This window comes from Physeter macrocephalus, chromosome 7 (assembly GCF_002837175.3).
Source record: "Physeter macrocephalus isolate SW-GA chromosome 7, ASM283717v5, whole genome shotgun sequence".
Taxonomy (NCBI): domain Eukaryota; kingdom Metazoa; phylum Chordata; class Mammalia; order Artiodactyla; family Physeteridae; genus Physeter; species Physeter macrocephalus.
In genome coordinates, this window is record NC_041220.1 from 82,419,040 (window position 1) to 82,443,331 (window position 24,292).

Below are 24,292 nucleotides of genomic sequence, written 5' to 3' on the forward strand. Positions count from 1 at the left end.
TTACCATCCATGAAAATTCTGTGCAAACTTCAAGACCCATCCTGTTCTCCTCCTCCATGAATGTTTCCTTTATTCTCTCCAACAATAACATTTGAACAATAATATGCAGGGAAGGTGAGAGGGGAAAACAAGCTGAAAGTAGGGAGGCAAATCAGGAGAGTGTGCAGTAAATCAGGCATTAATTTATCAGGGTGTAGGCTGTATAGGCCAGTGGAGTTGTTTAAAAAAATGAATTTTGAAAAATACTAAAAATGAGCTGTCGGAGTTTGTATAATTGTGATTGATTGGACATAGGATTCATTCATTCAGAGAATATGCAATGCTGATTATGTGAAAGGTAATGGAGAAAATAGATGTTAGATGCACAGTCAGTTTGGAAAGACTACTGATCAGATGATCCCACGGTAAATATAAAGAATTATCATTTAAATTAGAATTAGTAATTGCTATAGAGGAAAGTACAGGTTACTGTTAAATTAGGGTTATCTGGCTGGGTGAGGATGAGGGGCCTGAGAGAAGAGACTGGTCAGAGGGCTTTCTTCAGAGCATATATTCATGCTGAACTAGGAAAGATGTAGAGGCAGTAAGTATGTGAAAATGGGTATGAAAAATGGTTCCTTGCAGAATAGAGTATGTAGAGTCACTGGACTGAGCAGAACCACAATGTATTCATGGAACTTCAAGAAAGCTAATGTGACTAGAAAGAATCAGGAAGTGGTAAGGAGCAAGTTGACCATGTAGATGTTGGAAGAGTCCCAGGTTATGTGAGTACAAAAGAGAAGCACAAGTCAAAGGCTACTCTATTGAAGACTGATTGACCAGAAGAGTGATATTTTCATGGAAAGATATAGAAGAAGGGTATGTTTCCAGGAGGTAATTCAGTTTTAAAGTTTGAGGTGCTTATGGGACACTTATATGTCCCATTGATGATTCAAAATATGGGAGTGGAGTTGACGGAAATGGACAAGGAAGGAAGGAAGGGACAGATTTTAGAATTCTCCACATAAAGTTGGTAGTTGAAATAGTAAGAAGGGATTTTTTTTTTCCTTAGGGAAAGAAGATAAAACCAAAAAGATGGAAAATAAGGAGGAGAAAAAGTTATTTTGTTAGTACTTATTCCTTGACCTCCCTCCCCTTTTTCCAGGACGTTGCCCCCTCATCTTCGTAAATCACAGTTCAAGTATTTTACTTGATTTTGGCTGCTTGAGAGGATAAAGGAAAGCCTTCATGGTGTTGTTATTGAAGATGGCATTAAAGAATGGACAGGATTTTTTGATGGATACATAAAGGCAGGAATGGGGGTTAGAGTAGAAGAAACTGTCAAATAACTAAGAGGGAATACCATGAGAGTATAGTGTATCTCTTCAACTGGCAGAGGAGAAACTTCCCAGTAGACTGCCATGTTGCTCACAGCAACTGTCTTTTACCTATCTGATATTGTATGGCTGGAGTTTGCCGCTGGGAGGAATGTGAACTTGACACTTGTGATCTGCATGGAATGGTTTAGTGCATTCTTCTCCTAACCGGTTGTTTCAGATACTAGGGACCTGGGTCAAAAGTGATGGTTCCATGGATAATGGAAAGGAATTGTAGAAGAAACCCCATAAAGTTGTGTCTAAACTCTTTTGACACTAAGACCTTTCATGATGTGGCCTTGATTTATGTTTTCAGCCTCATCGCTTTTAACTCGACACTGCAGCTCCTTTTACTTCTCTACTTTACACCTCTGTTATTCAGTCTTTCTGGCCAGGATACCCCCTACCCCCTCACTTATCTATTTGGTTAACTTAAGGTTTCTTAAAGTCAGGTTCAAATGTCACTATTTCTGTGAAAATACCTCTGACCTCTTGTAAGCAGAATTGAGAATTCTCATCGTCGTACTCTAACTTCCCATGCTTTGTACTCATTTTTAAACTTTTTTCTCATTTGGTTAGTTGGTTTTTCATTTTGAGGCCACTTGAACATATAAATACTCTTGGAATTTTCTTTCCAACACAGGGCCCAGTAAATGTTACACTCTTAGTAAATAGTTGAAATTATGGGGGCGATGATTATGCCAATTGGTTTAGGAGGGTCCAGGAAAATGCAGACGGAGAAAGTTATCAAGAGTCTTAAGAATGACTTTCCTGAGCAAAATTGTAATAGGTACATGCCAATTGCGAACAGCCAAATCCATGTTTTTTCACTCTTCAGTCACTGGAGAATAAAAAGTGATGCAGTGGAGATTAAGATCTTCATTATCAGAGCATTGAGTAATATGGGTTAATTGATACAATCCAACAGTCTGGCTTCTTAGATAATATTATTGTTCACAATATGTAGCAGTGGTTTTGAAATGGTGTAGCTACAGTACCTGTGATGGCCAGCAGATGCCTGCAAACACCATAAAATCATTTTGACCAGATTGTTTCAAAGAACATACCGCTGTTTTTTGGAACTATGTATTGCTGGTCTGCTATGTTGTTTGTATGTGAGTCATTGTCTCTTAATTGCAGATGAAGAGAAAAGTGAAAAGACATCTCACTTGGAAGGGGCACTTAATATTTTCCTTTCTGGGGAATTAAGTGTATATAAGGATATATGCTATTTATATGTGATTTTAAAATTTTAGTTTGAAATTATGAAAGAGAAGCACTTGTAAATATCTTGCCATTCTATTTTTGATTAAGGGAATTTTATTTTAATGTTTCTTCTTTATGGATCTTTTTCTCTAACCAATACAGGAGAAGTATTCAAAAGGAATAATTCCCCTTTCTGCTATATCTACCGTACGAGTTCAAGGAGACAACAAATTTGAAGTTGTTACAACACAAAGAACTTTTGTTTTTAGAGTAGAAAAAGAAGGTAAGTTTCTTTCTTTATCCCTATAAAAAGAGAGACATTAATTTCTGACCAATCGTAAGATTTAATAAACCAGTTAAGCTAGAAATGTCAGGCAGTCTTTAAATATGTTACTTTTAAATGATTTACATTTTATATTAATTTTTTGAATGCCATTATATTAAAACATAAACAAATTGACAAGTCATTGATGTTTGTTCACTGTTCTTTCATGCAACAAATATTTAGTGCAAATCTACTAAGTGCCAAGGACTCTTCTAAATTTGGGGTATATAGCAGTGAAGAAAAGTAGACAAAAATCTCTGCTCTTATGGAGCTCACTTTTAGTTGTTGATAATGCAAAATAGTTATTCAATGTGGAAAAATAATTTTTCTAACAATTAAAACATTGGTTTTATGAAGTTTATGTATGGCCTGTTTTTACGATCAAGCAGGCATGGTAATCACTGTAAGATAGATTTTGGAGTATCTTTTATATTTCTTGAGTTTTTTTCACCTGTATCATCTTCTGTGGGTCACTTGATGGTGAAAATTGATCTAAAGATGGCACATGGTTTGTGGATGGAGTCTAAACCTTTAAATCTTCTCTGACTCTTTTTTCTGGGGTGGGGGAGATGGAGGAGGGAGAGACAGGCAAATTAAAATTCTCTGTTGTAACTTCGATTGACTCTCAGTATATCAGTACTACTTTTAAATAATGTAAATAAGGCCATCTTCATTAACTAATTAGAATTTTAACTTAAAGCATCTTTTATTTTGGTAGAGATGATAACGATTTTAAAAAGTACTTCTTGGTACTTAATTATTTGAATAATAGTGGTATGGAAAAATTACTGAATATGTGATATTTGCTAAAAGCTTCATTTTCCCAATAGTCTCATGAGGTTTGTAGGTAGCACAGTTATTATCCTATTTTACACATGTAAGTATTTACCTTTTATAAACGACAACAATATTAGGTATTATGGGGCAATTTTTTTTTTTAATTTCTGGATTCCTAGAACATATGCCAATGCATGACACATGGAAAACATTCAATAAATACTGCTTGTCACTGAAAAGCTTCCATTATTACTTGGGATAATCAGTAAATGGATAAGTCCCAACTGCTGCTCACACTGCTGCAAATTTTTTTCAAACTGTGAGTCACTCACTGTCAATTTGTGAGATCAGCATAGTGGTTTCTGATGGTTCCCCCAAAGTCCCACAAAACAAAAACCAAACAAATATAAAATACAGTAGAATAAGGAATATCAAAGTGCACTGCCTACAGTAAGTGTAAGTCTCATAGTGTGAAACGTACCTATGTATATACTGCCCAGGTGTAACGTTAGAAGTGTTTCTCACTTGACTTGCTATTTAAAAACAAATGTCAAGAACTGTAGCCTAGAGCTGGGGTTGGTAAACTGTCCTATAACCTGAATCTAGCCCGCTGCTTGTTTTCGTAAGTACAATCTTATTAGACCCCAGCCACTCTCATTCATTTATGTTGCGTTATGGCTGCTTCTGTGCCTTAGTGGCAGTGCTGAGTAGTTACTGCAGAATGTATGGCCAGGAAAGCCTGGGATATTTACTCTCTGGCCCTTTACAGAAAAAAGTTTGCCAACCCCTGTCCTAGAGTATTTGACATAGACATATGTATTATGAATCAAATGCCTGAAATTCAGAAAATTATCCACAGTTGTGATACTTGATATGAGACTCTTTTTTGAAATCACAGTTTCTCTTTTTCTGTATTTTCTTAAAACACATGGCATTGCTCCTCTCGACTGGCTATCAGAATGGTCAGTCCTTATGCTCTGGTCTCCACTGCCCGAGCTGATTGCCTGTTTCTTTGAGGTGCTTATCCTTTTCCCGTTGGCTTCTTATAGGGAAATTCACATATGCCACAGAGTCTGCATTTTAGGCTAGACATAATAAAGCTTCGACTTGTGTGAAAATCTGTTTAGCCATATTTACTTGTAGCTGTTACAAATTAAACAGACACATTTTATTTAAAGAAAATGTATCAACCCACACATGTTTAAAAGTTGCATGTTTACAATGGACCAATAAGTCCCTCCAGGGTATGTAGTTCATCTTTATGATGTAAACTTAGTATATGGAGGGGGTGGAATCAAGATGGCGGTGTGGGAATACATGGAGTTAGCATCTCCCCACAACTAGGGTGCGTGCCAGCCACTGGTGGAGGACTCTGATGCCCAAGGAGATGGGAAGAACCCCCAAGTGAACTGGTAGGATGTGGGGTGAGTGAGGGGGGAGGAGAAGTGGAGGCCAGACAGGATCGGCACCCCTGAGGCCGGGGAGAGCAGGAGAGGCAGGCAGGAGGGGCCCTCCGGGAGGAGCGAGAGAGGAGCCAAGGGTGATCACCAGGCCCACTCGATCCTGGGGAGACCCACTTCAGACCTAGGGACACATACAGACTAAAAGTGAAGGGATGGGAAAAGATATTCCATGCAAATGGAAATCAAAAAAAAGCTGGAGTAGCAATACTCGTGTCCGATAAAATAGACTTTAAAATAAAGACTCTTACAAGGGATAAGGAAGGACACTACATAATGATCAAAGAATAAATCCAAGAAGAAGATATAAAAATTATAAATGTTTATGCACCCAGCATAGGAGCACCTCAATACAGAAGGCAAATACTAACAACGATGAAAGGAGAAATTGACAGTAACACAATAATAGTAGGGGACTTTAACACCCCACTTATACCAATGGACAGATCATCCAAACAGAAAATAAATAAGGAAACACAGCTTTAAATGATACAATAGACCACATAGATTTAATTGATATTTATAGAACATTCCACCCAAGAGCAGCAGAATACACTCTCTTCTCAAGTGCACATGGAACATTCTCCAGGATAGATCACATCTTGTGTCACAAATCAAGCCTTGGAAAATTTAAGAAGATTGAAATCGTATCAAGCATCTTTTCTGACCACAACGCTATGAGACTGGAGATCAATTACAGGAAAAAAACTAAAAAACACAAATACATGGAGGCTAAACAGTGTGCTACTAAATAACGAAGAGATCACTGAAGAAATCAAAGAAGAAGTTAAAAAATACATAGGAACAAATGACAATGAAAACATGACAACCCAAAACCTATGGGATGCAGCAAAAGCAGTTCTAAGGGGAAGTTTATAGCAATTCAATCTCACCTGAAGAAACAAGAAAAATCTCAAATAAACATTCTAACCCTACACTTAAAACAGCTAGAGAAAGAAGAACAAAGAAAACCAAAGTCAGTAGAAGGAAAGAAATCATGAAGATCAGAGCTGAAATAAATGAAATAGAAATGAAGAAAACAATAGCAAAGATCAATAAAACTAAAAGCTGGTTCTTTGAGAAGATAAACAAAATTAATAAACCCTTGCACAGACTCATCAAGACAAAAAAAGGAGAGGACACAAATCAATGAAATTAGAAATGAAAAAGAAATCACAACTGACACCACAGAAATACAAAGGATTATAAGAGAATACTGCAAACAACTGTATGCCAATAAAATGGACAACCATGAGGAAACGGACAAATTCTTAGAAAGGTACAATTTTCCAAGACTGAACCAGAAAGAATTAGAAAATATAAACACACCTATCACAATGAAAGTGAAACCATAATTAAAAATCTTCCAACAAACCAAAGTCCAGGACCAGATGGCTTCACAGGCAAATTCTATCAAACATTTAGAGAACAGCTAACACCAGTCCTTCTCAAATGCTTCCAAAAAATTGCAGAGGGAGAAACACTCCCAAATTCATTCTACGAAGGCACCATCACCCTGATACAAAACTAGAAAAAGGTCTCACAAAAAAAGAAAATTATAGATCAATATCACTGATGAACATAGATGCAAAAATCCTGAACAAAATACTAGCAAACAGAATCCAACAGTACATTAAAAGGGTCATACACCATGATCAAGTGGGATTTATCCCAGGGATGCAAGCATTCTTCAATATATGCAAATCAAACAATGTGATACACCACATTAACAAATTAAGGAATAAATACCATATGATCATCTCAATAGATGCAGAAAAAGCTTCTGACAAAATTCAACACCCATTTATGATGGATGAAAACTCTCCAGAAAATGGGCATAGAGGGAACCTACCTCCACATAATAAAGACCATATATGACAAACCCACAGCAAGCACCATACACAGCGGTGAAAAACTGAAAGCATTTCCACTAAGATCAGGAACAAGACAAGGGTGTCCACTCTCGCCACTTTTATTCAATATAGTTTTGGAAGTCCTATATTGAATAGGATAGCCACGATAATCAGAGAAGAAAAAGAAATAAAAGGAATACAAATTGGAAAAGAAATAAAACTGTCACTGTTTGCAGATGACATGATACTATACATAGAAAATCCTAAAGATGCCACCAGAAAACTACTCGAACTAATCAATGAATTTGGTAAGGTTGCAGGATATAAAATTAATGCACAGAAATCTCTGTCATTCCTCTACACCAACAATGAAAAATCAGAAAGAGAAATCAAGGACACACTCCTGTTTACCACTGCAACAAAAAGAATAAAATACCTAGGAATAAACCTCCCTAAGGAGACAAAAGTCTTGTACTCAGAAAATTATAAAATACTGATGAAAGAAATCAAAGATGACATAAACAGATGAAGAAATATACCATGTTCTTGGATTGGAAGAATCAATTTTGTGAAAATGACTATACTACCCAAAGTGATCTACAGATTCAGTACAATCCCTGTCAAACTACCAATGGCATTCTTCACAGAATTAGAACAAAAAATTTTGCAATTCGTATGGAAACACAAGAGACCCCGAATAACCAAAGCAATCCTGAAAAAGAAAAATGGAGTTGGAGGAATCAGGCTCCCCAACTTCAAACTGCACCTCAAAGCTACAGTAATCCAGACAGTATGGTACTGGCACAAAAACAGAAATATAGATCAATGGTACAGGATAGACTGCCCAGAGATAAACCCACGCACATATTGTCACCAAATTTACAACAAAGGAGGATAGAACATACAATGGAGAAAAGACAGCCTCTTCAATAAGTGGTGCTGGGAAAACTGGACAGCTACATGTAAAAGAATGAAATTAGAACACTACCTAACACCATACACAAAAATAAACTCCAAGTATATTAAAGACCTAAATATAAGACCAGACACTATAAAAGTCTTAGAGGAAAACATAGGAAAAACACTCTTTGACATAAACCACGGCAAGATCTTTTTTTACCCACCTCCTAGAGAAATGGAAATAAAAATAAAAATAAACAAAGGGGACCTAATGAAACTTAAAAGCTTTTGCACAGCAAAGGAAACCATAAAAAAAAAAAAAGACAACCCTCAGAATGGGAGAAACTATTTGCAAACGAATCAACAGACAAAGGATTAATCTCCAAAATATACAAATAGCTCATGGAGCTCAATAGCAAAAGAACAAACAATCCAGTTAAAAAATGGGCGGAAGACCTAAAGACATTTAACCAAGGAAGACATACAGATAGATAGCCAAGAGGCACATGAAAAGATGCTCAACATCACTAATTATTAGAGAAATGCAAATCAAAACTACAATGAGGTATCACCTCATGCTGGTGGGAATGGCCATCATCAGAAAATCTAGAAACAATAAATACTAGAAAAGGTGTGGTGGAAAGGAAACCCCCCTGCACTGTTGGTGGGAATGTAAATTGATGCAACCACTATGGAAAACAATATGGAGTTTCCTTGAAAAGCTAAAAATAGAACTGCCATATGACCCAGTAATCCCACTACTAGGCATATGCCCTGAGAAAACCATAATTCAAAAAGAGACACATACCACAGTGTTCACTGCAGCACTATTTACAATAGCCAGGACGTGGAAGCAACCTAAATGTCCACTGACAGATGAATGGATAAAGAAGATGTGGCACATATATACAATGAAATATTACTCAGCCATAAAAAGAAATGAAATTGAGTTATTTGTAGTGAGGTGGAAGAACCTAGAGTCTGTCATACAGAGTGAAGTCAGAAAGAGAAAAACAAATACCGTATGCTAACACATATATGGAATCTAAGAAAAAAAATGGTACTGATGAACCTAGTTTCAGGGCAGGAATAAAGAGGTAGACATAGAGAATGGACTTGAGGACATGGGGTGGGAGGGCGAAGCTGGGGCGAAGCGAGAGTAGCATCAACATATATACATTACCGAATGTAAAATAGTTGGCTGGTGGGAAGTAGCAGCATAGCGCAGGGAGGTCAGGTCAGTGCTTTGTGGTGACCTAGAGGGGTGGGATAGGGAGGATAAGAGGTAGGCTCAAGAGGGAGGAGATATGGGGACATATGTATGCATATGGCTGATTCACGTTGGTGTACAACAGAAACTAACACAGTATTGTGAAGCAATTATACTCCAATAAAGATCTATTAAACAAAAAAAAATACTTTATGAACCTTAGTATGAATTATTGTTTGTTAAATAAATCTTAGGTCTTTAATTTTTGAAACCATGAAAATACTGCTTCAGTGAAAACAGACTGTCAACATAGAATTAATGAATATATTGTTTTCATTGAAAGTCATTTTTACATAGTAACAACTCACATTTTTAAAGATAAGTGTATAAGGGTGTATGTGTGTGTGTATGTATGTGTATATGTATATATATGTAAATGGAACATGTGTCTATATATTTAGTATGGAACCTTAAACAAGATACTATTTGTATTTTATTAAGTTTTTTAAAATTTTTCCTTCCATGTATACAAATGGTTGGTTATTTTTTATTTGGTGGACACTGAGAAATCAACCATAGTGGCTTATGAAAAACTTGACTTAATGAACTTAAGCCTAATTAAACTTTGCTTCAATCTAATCCAGAAGCAAAATCAAAGTTTAGAACAGAAAGGGGCAGTAGTTTGACATCGTAACAGAGATGAATTCTTCATTTTTGGTGAAAAGGTTCTCAGTGACCTAAATACACAGCTCCCTTTGTCTTCACTGAAACCAGTGTCAAGATTTCAGAAATGCTGCATTGCCCACTGGTGTTGCTAAGAGAAGATTACAATTTGGCATCTTTTCCCCACAAATTTTCTAAGGCTTCAATTCCCCTGGATTTCCTTGTGAAAATATTGTTATTTTCTTAATTGAAAGTTAATTTTATTGAAATAATAACATCTTTAAAATTCTCTTCCTCAACTAGAAAATTCAATCTGATTCCTTTTGTCCTCAAGCAGAATTGCTGGAATTGCTCAGAGGGTTGTAACAGCTAATGATCCTTCAGTTAGTCTGTATGCCCTTGGCACCTGTAGTCACACAGGTGTTGTGTTACTTTAAAAAACAGGTGATATCACATTTTCGGTGAGCAGTTCTCATAGTTAGAAGGCTTACAAATTCTGAGTGGTCCAAAAATAAACTCAAAATGGCTTAAAGACTTAAACATAAGGCATGACACCATAAAACTCCTAGAAGAGAACATAAGCAAAACATTCTCTGACATAAATTGTACCAATGTTTTCTTAGGTCAGTCTTCCAAGGCAATAGAAATAAAAACAAAAATAAGCAAATGGCACCTAATCAAACCTGCAAGCATGGCAAAGGAAACCATAAAACAAACAAAGAAACAAACCAAACCAAACCAAAAAAAAACCCTACAGAACGGGAGATAATATTTGCAAATGATGCAACCGACAAAGGCTTAATCTCCAAAATACACAAACAGCTGATATAACTCAACAACAAAAAACAAACAACCCGTTCAAGAAATGGGCAGAAGACCTTGATAGACATTTTTCCAAAGAAGACATACAGATGGCCAGTAGGCACATGAAAAGATGCTCAACATAACTAATTATTAGAGAAATGCAAGTAAAAACTATAATGAGGTACACCTCACATTGGTCAGAATGTCTATCATTAAAAAGTCTATAGATAACAAATGCTGGAGAGGGTGTGGAGAAAAGGGCACCCTTCTACACTGTTGGTGGGAATGTAAGTTGGTGTAGACAGTATGTAAAACAGTATGGAGGTTCCTCAGAAAAGTAAAAACAGGATTACCATATGATCCAACAATCCCACTCCTGGGCATATACCTGGACAAAACTATAATTCAAAAAGATACATGCACCCCAATGTTCATAGCAGCACTATTCACAATGGCCAAAACATGGAAACAACCTAAATGTCCATCAACCAATGAATGCATAAAAAGATGTGGTACAAATATACAATGGAATACTACTCGGCCATAAAAAAGAACAAAATAATGCCATTTGCAGCAACATGAATGCAACTAGAGATTATCATGCTAAGTGAAGTAAGTCAGAAAGAGAAAGACAAATACCATATGTTATCACTTATACATGGAATTTAAAATATGGCACAAATGAACCTATCTACAAAACAGAAGAGTAGCTCCCGCTCGCCCCAACTAGAGAAAGCCCGCGCGCAGCAAGGAAGACCCAACACAGCCGAAGATAAATAAATAAAATAAATAAATTTATTAAAAAAAAAAAGGAGCAAGGCATGGAACATTTGCTATCTGGAGGAAGAGCCAGAGGAGTTGAAAGTTCTCTGTTGTGTACTTTGATTGCCTATCATAATTTAATAGGCCACAAACTTTGGCGTCATCATCGAATCTTTTCCTACCTCGCTCACATCCAGGCCATAAGCAAATCTTACCAGTTTGACTTTGGAAATATGTCGGGGTTCTGACCAATTGTCAGCACCTCCACTGCTGTCACTCTCCGACAAGCCACCATTTCTATCTTGATGATTGTCACAACCTCCCTTGATCGACTGCAGGCATATTTTCAGTACGGTTGTCAGAGCAATCCTTCAAAAAGAAAGCCAGGTCCTGTCAGTTTATTTTAGATGCTCTGTCATGTTTCCAGCTCACTGAGAGTAAAGTACTGTGATTTCCAGAGTCCATGCATGATCTGGCCCTGGTCTCTCTGTCCTTGTTTCCTTCTGTGCTCTACCTCATTCACTGCATTGCAGCTACAGGGGTCTCTTGTCGCTTGAGCATGCCAAATCTGCTGTTGCCTTGGCCTTGGCACTTTCTGCTTTCTGTATCCTGGAAGGCTCTTCCTCTAGTCCTCTTCTGAACTTGCTCCATCACTTCCACTTCCTTTAGGCTTTTGCTTAACCATCACCTTCTTCCTGAGCCTTTTTCTATTACCCTATATAAAATAGCACTTTCTGTGCCCCTCATCCTGTGCTTTATTTTATCCCATTGCACTTGCCACCGTGTAATATATGTCTACATTTTATTGCCTTCCTCCTTTCACAAGAGTGTAAGTTTCTGGAGAGTAAGGCCATGATCTGTCTTGCTCACTGCTTCATTCCTGGTATTCAGAATAGGGCTTAGAACATAGTGGGCACTCAGTAGACATTTGTATGAATGAATCATTATCAATTTCAAGAACAACACTGGTGTGTAATAATTCCTTCTCTAATATTGATCATGGGTTACACTGAGGAATCTTTAGTTAGATTATATTATATCAAAAGTTAAGAGTACATCCAAACTTTGTTAGATTCTTTCATTAATGTTTTACATGGCACTTGTGTAGTAACCCCTCATATAATCAATCCTTTTTTACTAATGAATATGCCTAGTGCTAAATTCAGTAGTCCAGAGGATGTTAAGTCCTGTTCATTTTTTTTAACCTCTTTTTTTTGATTGGTACAGTCTGAGTTGGCATTCCTGAAAACCTCAAGAAATAATTTGAGGTTTGAGGGGATTGCTAACTCCTTTTTTTCTTTTTCCAACCTGGAATGCTCTACTCTGAGCAAAGATATATCAACATCAGACCATATTCTCAGAGGGAATAGTGCTTAGCACAGTGCTAAGATCAAAATAGATGCTCCATAAACACTTGTTATTGGAAAGAATAAAAGTATCTTGGTGTGAAGAGCAGGCAAAAGCCAGCTTAGTATCCAGCTTTGCCTTTGCCCAAGGGGAAATCATTATTTGTTTTGGAATATTGTGACTTGTCAGAGCATGTTCCCCATGTTCAAGTATGCACACTTTGCAAAGCCAAATACCAATGACACTTGTAATCTCTTTCATTGTGTTTGAATTGTCTGTATCACTATTTATCTCCATTGGTATGGGTAATTAAATATAAACTGAATGTTACTATTCAATCCTGTTCTTCATGACTGTGTACTTCCTATTAGTAAATGAGGCCCTCAGGAGCTAGAGAATTCTTCTAGGCTATAAGGGCACCATTTGTTGAGATACAGCCATAATATACTTAAGTCCAACAGTTAATGCAGTTGCCAGTTTCAAATTATTTCCTGACAAACTGAGATATATGCTAATGGTAGTCTGGAAACCACAATCACTTTGGCCCCATTCATTAAATTATGACCTACATTTCAAGGTCAGTGATTTATATGGATTAACATAAACAAACAGAAAATATTATATACCATTTACTTGGCAGAAATATCTTGTGTGTACTTAATGATCACAAGTAATCACCAAGTAGAGTGGAAGGTCTTTTGCTGTTACTGAAAATATAATAAATTATTACAGTGCAGTCTGTTTGTGTAGATGTAAAATGTAGAGTAGTTACTGTGTATTGACATAGGCTTAGTTACCTGAATATTTTCATGTCTTTTACTTTATAATGATGCTGGGGAAACTTGAGAAATATTTCATCCTGGTATATTGGAATAAACACTGTTATTGAGGATTATGTAATACCTGCAATAAAATATTGTTGAATGAGTTTTTAATAAATACTTTGGCCTTGGTCATTAAAGACACAACTAGCTGGTTTTAGTAGTTTTGAAGGTGAGAAAGAATGAAGATACTTTAAAAATTAAGACTTGTATTGTAAAATAACTCTGGATCCATGCTGGAATGTAAGCAAGTCTAATATGGAGACTTATTTCAATCCACAATGACATTGCCTCTAACCAGACCTGTCTTAGAAGGATCTGAGATACCAGGCAATTTCCCAAGCTTGGGTCCTGCTTACTCTTTCCTTCTCAAAAAAGTTTCCTACCTGGAATTTAGCCTCTTTTGTTTGTTTTTTCCTTTTTACCTTAATAATCACTTTTCCATTTGTTTTTTGCTGGCCCATTTTCTAGCCTCCTAGAATCAGTTATACCTCAGGTGTATACCATTTCTTCTCCTATTACATTAAACATTTATCCACTGTCATGAGTCTTCCCTTGTATAGATTACCTTCATTCACATATTGCTATCAGTCTGCCTGGATGCTCATGCCAGGGAGCTGAAAACCTCAGGTGGTTCTGTTAATACAACCTTCTACCTTCTTTGGTCGATTCATGATACCCAGCTACCTTTTATTCTGAGTAATTAATTCATTTTTTGGTGAACACGTGTCAAACATATTCAAAACCACAGCTATTTTTTACTCTCCTTAATATCTTGACTCTCCATGTGTTTCCCTTTTCATTGTATACTTTAAGTCTCTATTGCCTTATTCCTGACCTCCAAGCTTCCGGTTTGGTCTGTCATCTTAATCACGTCCCTTTCTTGCCAAGAATTTTGAAATGGTTTTCTTTTGCCTCCATAATAAAGACCAAATTCCTCACCTAGGCACTGTAGGATCTCCAGCCATATTTCCCATTATTTCTTTGTGAGTTCAAAATTATAAATATGCTCATTCATAAATTAGTCCCTGAGCAGATGTTTGTTGTTTCCGCCTTTGGTCTTGTGTTTCCTCTGTTTAGAATTCTGTTTTGCTCATCCTCCTCCTAAACTCCAGTTTTGTCTTTTAAATTGCTCCTCATCCTCAAGAGCTCGCACAAATATCCTTTTTTTTTTTTTTCTCATAGTGCCGAGGACAATTGTCTGAGAATTAAAACATTTGATTCTCCTAATTTTAATACTAACATGCTATATGACCTTCAACAAATCACTTACCTCCATTGAATTGACTCATACATTATTTGATACCTCTTGCATGACATTTATAGTATTCTGTGTTCCATGATGTGTTCATATCAAACTTGACTTATAGCTTTGATTGCTCTTTGGGGACTGGATCGAATTCCTATGCCTGTAACACAATGTGTTGTACATAGTTGAAGGTCACTTTGTGGAAAGAGTGAGAGAACTAAGTTTTCATTCAACAGATGAAGATGCTATTGTTAGTGAATGGAATGGGTGAGTGAATATCAAGGCAAGCACACTCTTGAGTAGATTCCAAGTGCCTGTTAGAAAGTAAGCTTTTCTGAATATTTTAGTAACTGCATTGCTGGGTACAATCTGTTACCTGTTCAGTAGCCATATTACTTTCTTATATTAAAAGACACAATCCAATCTCATGAATAATCTAACAGAATGCTACTTAGACGTTAACATGGATACACATCATCTGGAGATCTTCTTAAAATGAAGATTCTGATTCATCAAGTCTGGAGGGGGGTCTAGGATCTTGCATTTCTATTTAGCTGCCAGGTGAAGCCAGTGATATTGGTTACAGGACATCTGAGTACAGTCGGCCCTCCATATCCTTGATTTCCACATCTGAGGACATTTTTGATCCCTGGTTTGTGGAATCCTCAGTTGACGAACCTGAGGATGCAGAGGGCTGACTGACTGTAAGGGACTTCAGCATCTGCAGAGTTTGGTATCCGCTGTGGGTCCTGGGACCAATCTCCTGTGGATAACAAGGAATGACTAATAAGTGTTATTTCTTTTCCCTAACAAAATTGGGCCATTTGCCCTGCCGACAGTAGCATTTAGATTGTGGTTCTGGGAAAGAAACTGTAAATGATCTGTTCCAGAGAAAGTCAATCTCTTTCCACATCTGTATGTGTTTATAACTTACTAAGCATATGTATTTTCTCCTATCTATTTTCAGAGGAGAGAAATGACTGGATAAGTGTACTGTTAAATGCACTGAAGTTACAAGCCCTTTCCTCGCAGTCTCAAGGAGCTGTTGCACCTGAGAAATGTGGATATCTTGAACTGAGAGGCTATAAAGCTAAAATTTTTACTGTGTTAAGTGGAAACAGTGTGTGGCTTTGCAAAAATGAACAGGTGAGCTATGTTACAGTGATTGCAAATTGTGGTTCCTTACATTACAAACATGACAAAACTACATTAACAACAGTGCTTTGTTTGTTAGACTTATTCATGTTTTACTGATAGAGTTTTGCTTTTGCCTTCTGTACTCCACTAAATATAACAAAGAGTTGCTCTGTTGAATTTTCTCAGTTCCACCAGAATCAGGAAGGTAATCTACATCAAATTTGAGACTGGACATCACCCTTTGAAGGAACTGAGGAAATAGAATCATGAAAATTAATTTTTGAAAAGTATTCTTAGCTGAAGTAACATTACAAAACTACATGAGAGAATAATTAAGAACCAATTAACCATTACAGCCGTTGTTGAATAGACCTCATTCTGCACCTGTTGTTATTTCTTTTGTTTTGTGACAGAAAATTATAGAGTAGGCACAGGTAACATATTTTCTTGAGTTTACAGGATTTGGGGTTTTTTTTTTTGGTTTTGTTTTTGTTGGTTTTTTTGGAGTAGATACGTTGCTTGCCGAGGAGATAATTGACAAGAGACAAGTGATTGATATACACACATACACACGCATGCATACACACACATATCACATATATAAATAAGATAGATTGTTGGGATATTAAATTTGTTAACATCAAAGGACTCAGTAGAGAATTTAAATGTTTTGAGGAGACTGATGTTAGTTTTAACAAATTCTGTTAATTTCACTTGATTCTGTAGACTTCTTTTTCTCTAACATACCTGGTTTTTAATATGTACAAGAAAATTATTTTCTTACCCCTTTTTAGGAATGAATTTTTAATCTTTCAGCCTAGAATGTATTAGATACTTAGTCATTATTTGTGGAATTAAGTAGTGTGTTTTGGATATCCAATCTAACATGAACTTATTTTGTGATAAATTATAATGGGTTACGATAAAGTGAAATATAAATGCTGACATTTTTCATAACAGAAGATAGAGGTAGCTACTCAAAACAAACACTAGTTTCAAAAAAATTAACTATAGATCTTTATCCAAGGCATCCTCTGAACTTCAGTGTGGATTTATTAATTACATTTTTAAGGATAAGATTTCGTAGCCAATTAACTGTGGAAGGCATCATTGAGCACTGGTGGCATATTAATAACATGGAGAATTAGCATATTCCTCAAGAAGCATGGTGATATACAGCTTAATAATGTGTATGAATTGAATATGAACATTTTCAGTCTGTGAAGATGCTGAAAACTTAAAAAAAAATTGGAATAAGGTTAAAAATGCAAAATTTGCATGTATCAGAATGGAAGTTACTCTGCCAAATTAATTGAGGTATTCATTTTTTACTTGCACAGACCTGATGGACTTCCAATTACTAGTTTCATTATTTACGTCAGCTAGATTGTCTGGGTTTATGTTATCCTCTAAAAGTATATGTTTTTAAAGTTTTATTAATACTTTCTGGTTAGCAAAAAATTATAAGAAATTCTTGCTTTAATAATAATTGAGCATGAAAAGCATAATAATGACCACCATATGTTGGGTACCAGGTACTGTGCTAATTAATTTATAAACATTCCCTTTTAATCTTCCCCACAAAAGTAGGAGGAAGATATTCTCATCCATGTTTTATAGATGAGGAGAATGACGATTAAGTAACTTGTTTAAGGATTACAGTTCATCATGCAGAGTTTAATTTAAAACAAGAACTTTATAACTCTAAGCCTAGCTTCTTAGCCGCTATATCAAAGTGTCTTTTTAAAGTGTATGTTGAAAAGAACATTTCTGGCTTGTGACCTTTTAGAAATAGACTAAGAATTCTTTCCTTGAATAACTTAATTGCCTAGGAGGTTCAGAGTGTGCATTCAGTAAACATTGTATACCATGTCAGACACTCTAAAAATGATGTGTTTACTGAGGAGAACACAGTCTTACCTTCCAGGAGGAAAAGTCAGACAAGTCAGCATTTATGGTGGATGGTGAGCTCAGTGCTTTATTAGACTTGTGCAGAAGTTACAGGAAAGGGCAAAAAGGGCATCTAGTGAAGTCTGGGAATTAGAAACACTTCCATATACAACTAATCAATATTATCTCCTTAAAAATTAAAGCATTTATGCTGGACCCCTCCTCATCTTTTGAGAAGTAAACCTGTTTTTGATGAATGTATATTTCAAGCCTGTTTTCAATGCTTTAACATGCCCGGATGTGCACCTTTAAAAAGTGCACACCATTGTTTGGATATGTGGTCTTAAAAAAAAAATTGCAGCGTATTATATAGAGCCAGGTCTTAAGGCACTTGCTCTTGAGTCAAGTCTTAAGGAATTAGTTGGCTCAAGACCAGATGGATAAATTAAGGAAGGCCCTTCATGTTTAGGCCCTGACATACCATTCCAGTTTCATCTATTTTTACATCCTGGTATATGTCTTTCTCTCCAGAGGAAAGTTGCTCATGGGTTTTCTTACGTGGTTGAGCAGACTGTGGAAAGAACTTGGGTGACAGGCTAAATAAGGAGTCCTGAACACAGAGGGCTTTAAGCTAGTGTTTTAGGAAAAGCACTAAAAGATAGTAAAATAGTTAGATGTCATTTCTAAAAGTTTTATACACACAACACTTGAAGTAATCTTATGGTTTTTTTAAATGATAGAAAAAATAATCGTAAAAATGTAAGAGGTGTTAGATTTGTATCTCTGTTTCTTAATTTGTAATACATCTAATTTAAGTCCAAGAATCAAAGCTTAGTTTAAAAAAATTTAAAATAGTGATTTTCATCACCCACATAACTTACGGTATAAATAAAATAAAAAATAAAACTGACCTACATCCCCCTGACATATGAACTATTTTCAGTTTTCTTGCCTCCATTTATACATAGTTTTACTAATTTACTTTGGAAGTTTCTCCAGAGGAAGTAAACAAACAGTGGATAGAGGTGGAAGGGTAGCTGCTACAGAATGTGTTGAAGAGTTATTAAAATGGAAGATTGGAAGCTTATTTAGAGCAAAGAAGATTGGACTGGGCTGTAGCCTTCTGGGTTTTCATTCTTGCTCTGCTACTGATTAGCTCAGATAATTAAGCTAATCTCTTCCACTTTGAATGGCATCATGTGAAGAAGAGAGTTGGATTACTATCTCTAAGACCATTATTTAAGTTGCATGTTAAAATTCCAGATATCTGGGCTCATTCCAGACCCATTGACTTATTTCTGGGGACAGGGGTTTGAATCTGTATTCCTATAAAGCATCCCAGTTGACTCAGTGACTGCTGATGCAAAAACCACACACAGTAAATCACTGCTTTATGGGTTTTTCTTCTTTAAAAATGATAAGCATCCAGCTAAAGAAACGAGATATTTCTGGAGATGGAAAATGTGTAAAGATCTCCTGTGACAGCACTGAGTGCTGCTTTTAGTTCATCATCCCTAATCTTGGGGTTGCTATACCTCTTTTTGAGGTTAACTTTCACTTGGAAGTGTGTCTTTTTCCTGATCAAACACTTTGAAATGTGCAAATGTTTAAGTGGAAAGTTAAGAAAATCATTTTTTAGTGGTAATAACTTTTTAAATTGTTTTGAAGAACTATTACTAATAACTTGTGTATGGTTCTAAACTATAGCTACTGTTTTGGGGTTTTTTCCTACAGTCTCAATTTTTATATAAAATTTAAATTTTTCAGCTTATAAATTATATAACTGCTTAATTCCTTTTTCTGCATACAAACTTTTGTTACCAGAGCATGATCTATTGGAAAAATTAAAACTCCATTTGCAAAATCAGCATACAGGAAAGTGTTTGAAAAACAATTTGAAAATGTTATTTCCCATAAGTTCCTTTAACTCTGTGTGTATGTCTGGAAATTTACTCTAACTTTGTGGATTATTGTTTATCTTTTCTAGTGCTTTTCCTCTACTTCCAATAGGTGTCCTTAATATTCCATGTCAAGCATCCGTACAGATATATTTGCAGTAATTCTTTCATTTTTTTCTGGATCTGTCCCTTCTACTGAATCAAGAACTTATATTTTCTAAGTTAAAATAGCTATTAGAATAGACTATCATAACTATGGTCTTATTTTTGAAATTCTTTATTTTTTAAGAAAAGTGGCATGATAACAGCAAGGAAGATGCCAATCTGCACATCCTCAACTGTACACTGCCAGGTCTAAACTCTACGCAATTAACATGGACTTTTCATTTTCTCAGTTGCTCAGTTCAAAGATTTACTTTTTAAAAATCTCTTTCTTTCCCTTTCATATATTAGCGGATTGTTGAAACTAACTTGAAGTAGCTTCTGAGTAGGAGAAATGCCTTAGGGAATGTTAGGGTTTTTTGTTTTTCCAGATGGGCTATAAGAGGCAGAAAAGAACTATGAAGAGATGTGTAAAAACATTTGTTAGAGAAGAAGATGGCAAAGTAAAAATAGATACTAAAATTCTTTACCTAATTACTCAGTTGAAAAACACTGTGGTGCTATTATATAAATTAAATGTTATCCCTTTAAATGCTTACACCATGCCTCAGCCCACCCCCCATGTGTTTAATTTTTGCTTATTTTCTTCTATTCCTTGTTTCTGCTTATGTTTATATGCCTGCAGTATATTATAATTATGATAGTTTTTCCACATTGTTACTTCAACTTTGTATAAGATGAGTTGTGGAATAGAGTTTGATTACAGTTCACTGTGTTTCTGTATTTATTTATCTGTTTTACAAAAGTTTATTGGGTACCTCTTCATTCCTGGGTGCTGCTCCAGGCACTAGGGGCTCACTGGTAACCCACAAGGTCCCTGCTCTTTAGCATCTTACCTTCTGATGGGGGTAACACATTGTGATAAATAAATGAGATTTCTGAGAGCCTTCTGTTTGTACTTTTAGATTTACTTTTTGAACAAGAATTCCTATGACCCTTTTCTAAAGAATAGTTTATATTTAAAATGCTGTTAGGTACCTGAATAGGTACCAGTTTCATTTTAACTTTAAAAGTGTTATTATTTTTATATTCCCAAATTAAGGCTGTGACAGTTTACTTTATTCACTGCTGTGCCCTTAGGAGTTCCAGGCAAGTAGCTGACACTCAGTAAACATTTGTAGAATGAAATGGTTGAATTAATAGTCATTTACAGCTGTTTTCATGACTAGAGAGTTTATATTTGAAAGAAATTTTTCTTTTAATATTATTTTCTTCTTTATGAATTCTTTTCATTTTTTCCTATTTATTTACTGGAATTATATTGTCACTCCTGACAATTTCTTTAAGCTCTTCATATAATATTTATCTTCGTGTCATATTTTCTGCAACTGTTTTTCTAAGCTGTTGCTTATTTTTCACCTTTCAGTTAATTTTTATTTACTTATTTATTTATTTTTGGCTGTGTTGGGTCTTCGTTGCTGTGTTCGGGCTTCTCATTGCGGTGGCTTCTCTTGTTGCAGAGCACAGGTTCTAGGTGCACAGGCTTCAGTAGTTGTGGCATGTGGGCTCAGTAGTTGTGGCTTGCTGGCTCTAGAGCTCAGACTCAGTAGTTGTGGCGCACGGGCTTACTTGCTCCGCGGCATGTGGGATCTTCCCGGGCCAGGGCTTGAACCTTGCATTGTCCCTTGCATTGGCAGGCAGATTCTTAACCACTGCGCCACCAGGGAAGCCTTTTCAGTTAATTTTTGTTGCATAGAAATTTTGTTTATAGAAAGAAATTGTGTGTTTTTTTCCAGTTTAAAGCTAATAGACTTTATGTATTCTGAAAAATAATTATTTTATACATTTATTTATCTTGAAATGATGTGGGTGTAGTATATAAGCCAGTATTTTTAAAATTTTAGATAGGTAATGAAATATGAACATACCCTCAGGTATATATATGTAGTATTATATATATGGTACTGCTACTTGAACAGAATTTCTGCAAATAGATATGAGGTGAATTTAAGATAATTGACTTTGGTTTCCATTTGTTATGTTGTCCAGATAGCCAGTCTCCCATCTTTTCCTGATCAGTTTTTGAATATCATGTTAATATTAGGGAATTCATTACAACCAGATGTCTTGCTTGGTGGGTTTGTGTATCCATTTAATGATAATTGTGGCATTGTGGTTTTAACTACATTCACTTGATTAAACATTCTCAAATCGGGGTATAGAAAGAGACTCATTCCCCCAACATAACGTTCCCTCGTGTCTGGCATGGGACTGAAACTCTAACAGAATTTAAATAGACCTCATAGGGCTCTGGCTTGTGTGGTGCAGAAAGAAGCAGCAGGATGGAGGTGGTGGCCTGCTGTTTCTCTGGTTCTATATCTGGCCAAACTCTGCATCTGGTGTTCCCCTGGAAATCTGGTGCCAATGTCATACAATGCCACATCTGTTTTCCACAAATGTCTAAGCACCGAGTTCTTAAATTCCTGGCATGGAAACCTGGCATCTGGTGTTTCCAAAAATAGGTTTGAGATTTCAGCGAATTTGGGGTTAACAAACCCTTCTTTAATTTTTCTGTTTAGAAATCAAACTGTTGTTTTGCTCTTTCACTTTGTAGTTTTAAAAGGTAGTTTGAGCCAGGTTCTGTTGCTATGCATTTGTACAAATAACCCATTTCAGTGTTGTGGTAAATATTTGCCATTAATTCTAATCTGAATGTTGAATATGGAATCATTGGTGTGAATACTTTCAGTCACTGTAAATAAAATGGATATATCCTCATTGAAGACAAATTCTGTATTTAGAACCCTCAAATCAGGGACTGTCTGGATGTATCAGACCCCCAATGTGTATTTCTTTATTCAGTTTTTATAGCAATGCTATATAAGGTAGATAGTACTATCTTTTCATAAATGAGGAAATGGAGGTCTAGATGAATTAAGGACCTTGCCAGTAGTCATACAGCCAGTAAATGGATCAGCCAAGATTCTCCCCCAGTTCTGACACTTGGTGCCCACATCATCATTATCACCTTTGCAACATCAGACCTGCTCTGCCAAGTGTGGCCATTCATGCTCTTTGAGATCTTACATTGTATGACAGCAAATTAACTGTAAAATATAGTTTACTCCCGAATCTGTTTTTAGCTTTATGCTTTCTGTAACAATATATTTCTACCTATTGAATTTCTACGCTATTGTTTTTTTTTTCAATGCAGTTTATAGGGTTTTAAAGGTTGAAGTTTGGCATGTTCCCGACTGGTGCCTATTTTTCAAAATGAGAATAGTGCTCACAATCAGATTGTAGTTAATAGGTAATTCAGTTTTAATTTTCTTGAAAGTTTAACACTCGCATTCCATCCCATTTTACAAAATTTATATATGCCTGCTAGTTATTTTTAAGCATGCATTTTCTTGTAATTAACTTTTTAATAGGTAATATGTTCGGTTGCCTTCAAATTCAAGAGGTATAAAATAATAATAATAACAATTAGTTAACTGGGAGTAGATAGCACGTTTTGCGCCAGGCATTCTTCTAAGCATTTTTTATGTGTTAATCCTCACACACTGATGCAGTAGGTACTACTGTTAGCCCCATTTTGCAAACAAGTGAACTGAAGCAAGAGAGGTACGCTTGATCAAGCTGGTCTGGATTTTGTTGTTTGCCCAGTCAAGTGTCACCTCCTTTGGAAAAAATAAGAACACAGGTCTCTCTTTTCTGGGTTGGTTTCAGTGCTTACCCTACAGCCATGGATTGTTTTTTTTTTTTTGCACTTATTACAATTCTCTCTCATTCCCTCCTTAGACTATAAGCTTCCCCGAGGTGAGTACCCTGTCTTATGCTTTTGCGCAGACCCATGACTTTGCACATTTCTGGCAGTTGCTAGGTACTTACTAAACATGGTTTTGCCAGGACAAATTTTTTCATTTAAAAATGGCTGTATCTGCTCTGCCTTCTTCGCAGAATTGTTAAGAAAATCAAATAAGAGTTCATAGCTGTTTGTAAGCTTCAGAGCACTACACTAACAGATATTAAATCAGTTATGGAGTGTATATGCTTAATGAAGACCAATGCTTTTAAAGCCTTTGGACATTAGCAGAAGGGTTGGAATCCAGGACAAATAGGTTCTTGACAATCCAGTGTGTCACTGTGTTCTGACCAGCCTATTTTTAACCACTAGTCTTAATAATTTCAAATGGTTTTTGTATAATCTGACTGCATGCTTTTTTTTCTGCTCTGCGGAAGGCAGAGAGAAATGTTTGTATCCTGATATTTAACTGCTGTAGACTCATACTGTCTAGATTCTACAACTGGTTCTGCCGTCTAATTCAGTGTTTCTCATTATTTGCTACGTATGGGAATCATATGGTGGTAGTTTTGTTTTGCCTTTTTTTAACTGAAAATCCTTAGGCAAGCCCTCTGATTCATGGGATCAGAATCTCAGGGTGGGAGGAAGAGATCAACACAGGTAATTTTGATGAGCATCTAGGCATGAGATATGTTCTAAACATGTTCTTTTTTTTTTTTTTTTTTTTT

At 36.0% G+C, this 24,292-nt stretch overlaps 1 protein-coding gene across 1 annotated transcript in view; it reads left to right on the forward strand.

Annotated features, from left to right (window-relative positions):
• Nucleotides 1-24,292, forward strand: part of ARAP2 (ArfGAP with RhoGAP domain, ankyrin repeat and PH domain 2) — a 184,216-nt gene that overhangs the window by 33,763 nt on the left and 126,161 nt on the right. The window contains exons 7-8 of the mRNA XM_055086113.1: nt 2,724-2,844; nt 15,700-15,878. Coding sequence (XP_054942088.1) covers nt 2,724-2,844; nt 15,700-15,878 — 300 coding nt within the window. The remainder of the gene's footprint in view (nt 1-2,723; nt 2,845-15,699; nt 15,879-24,292) is intronic.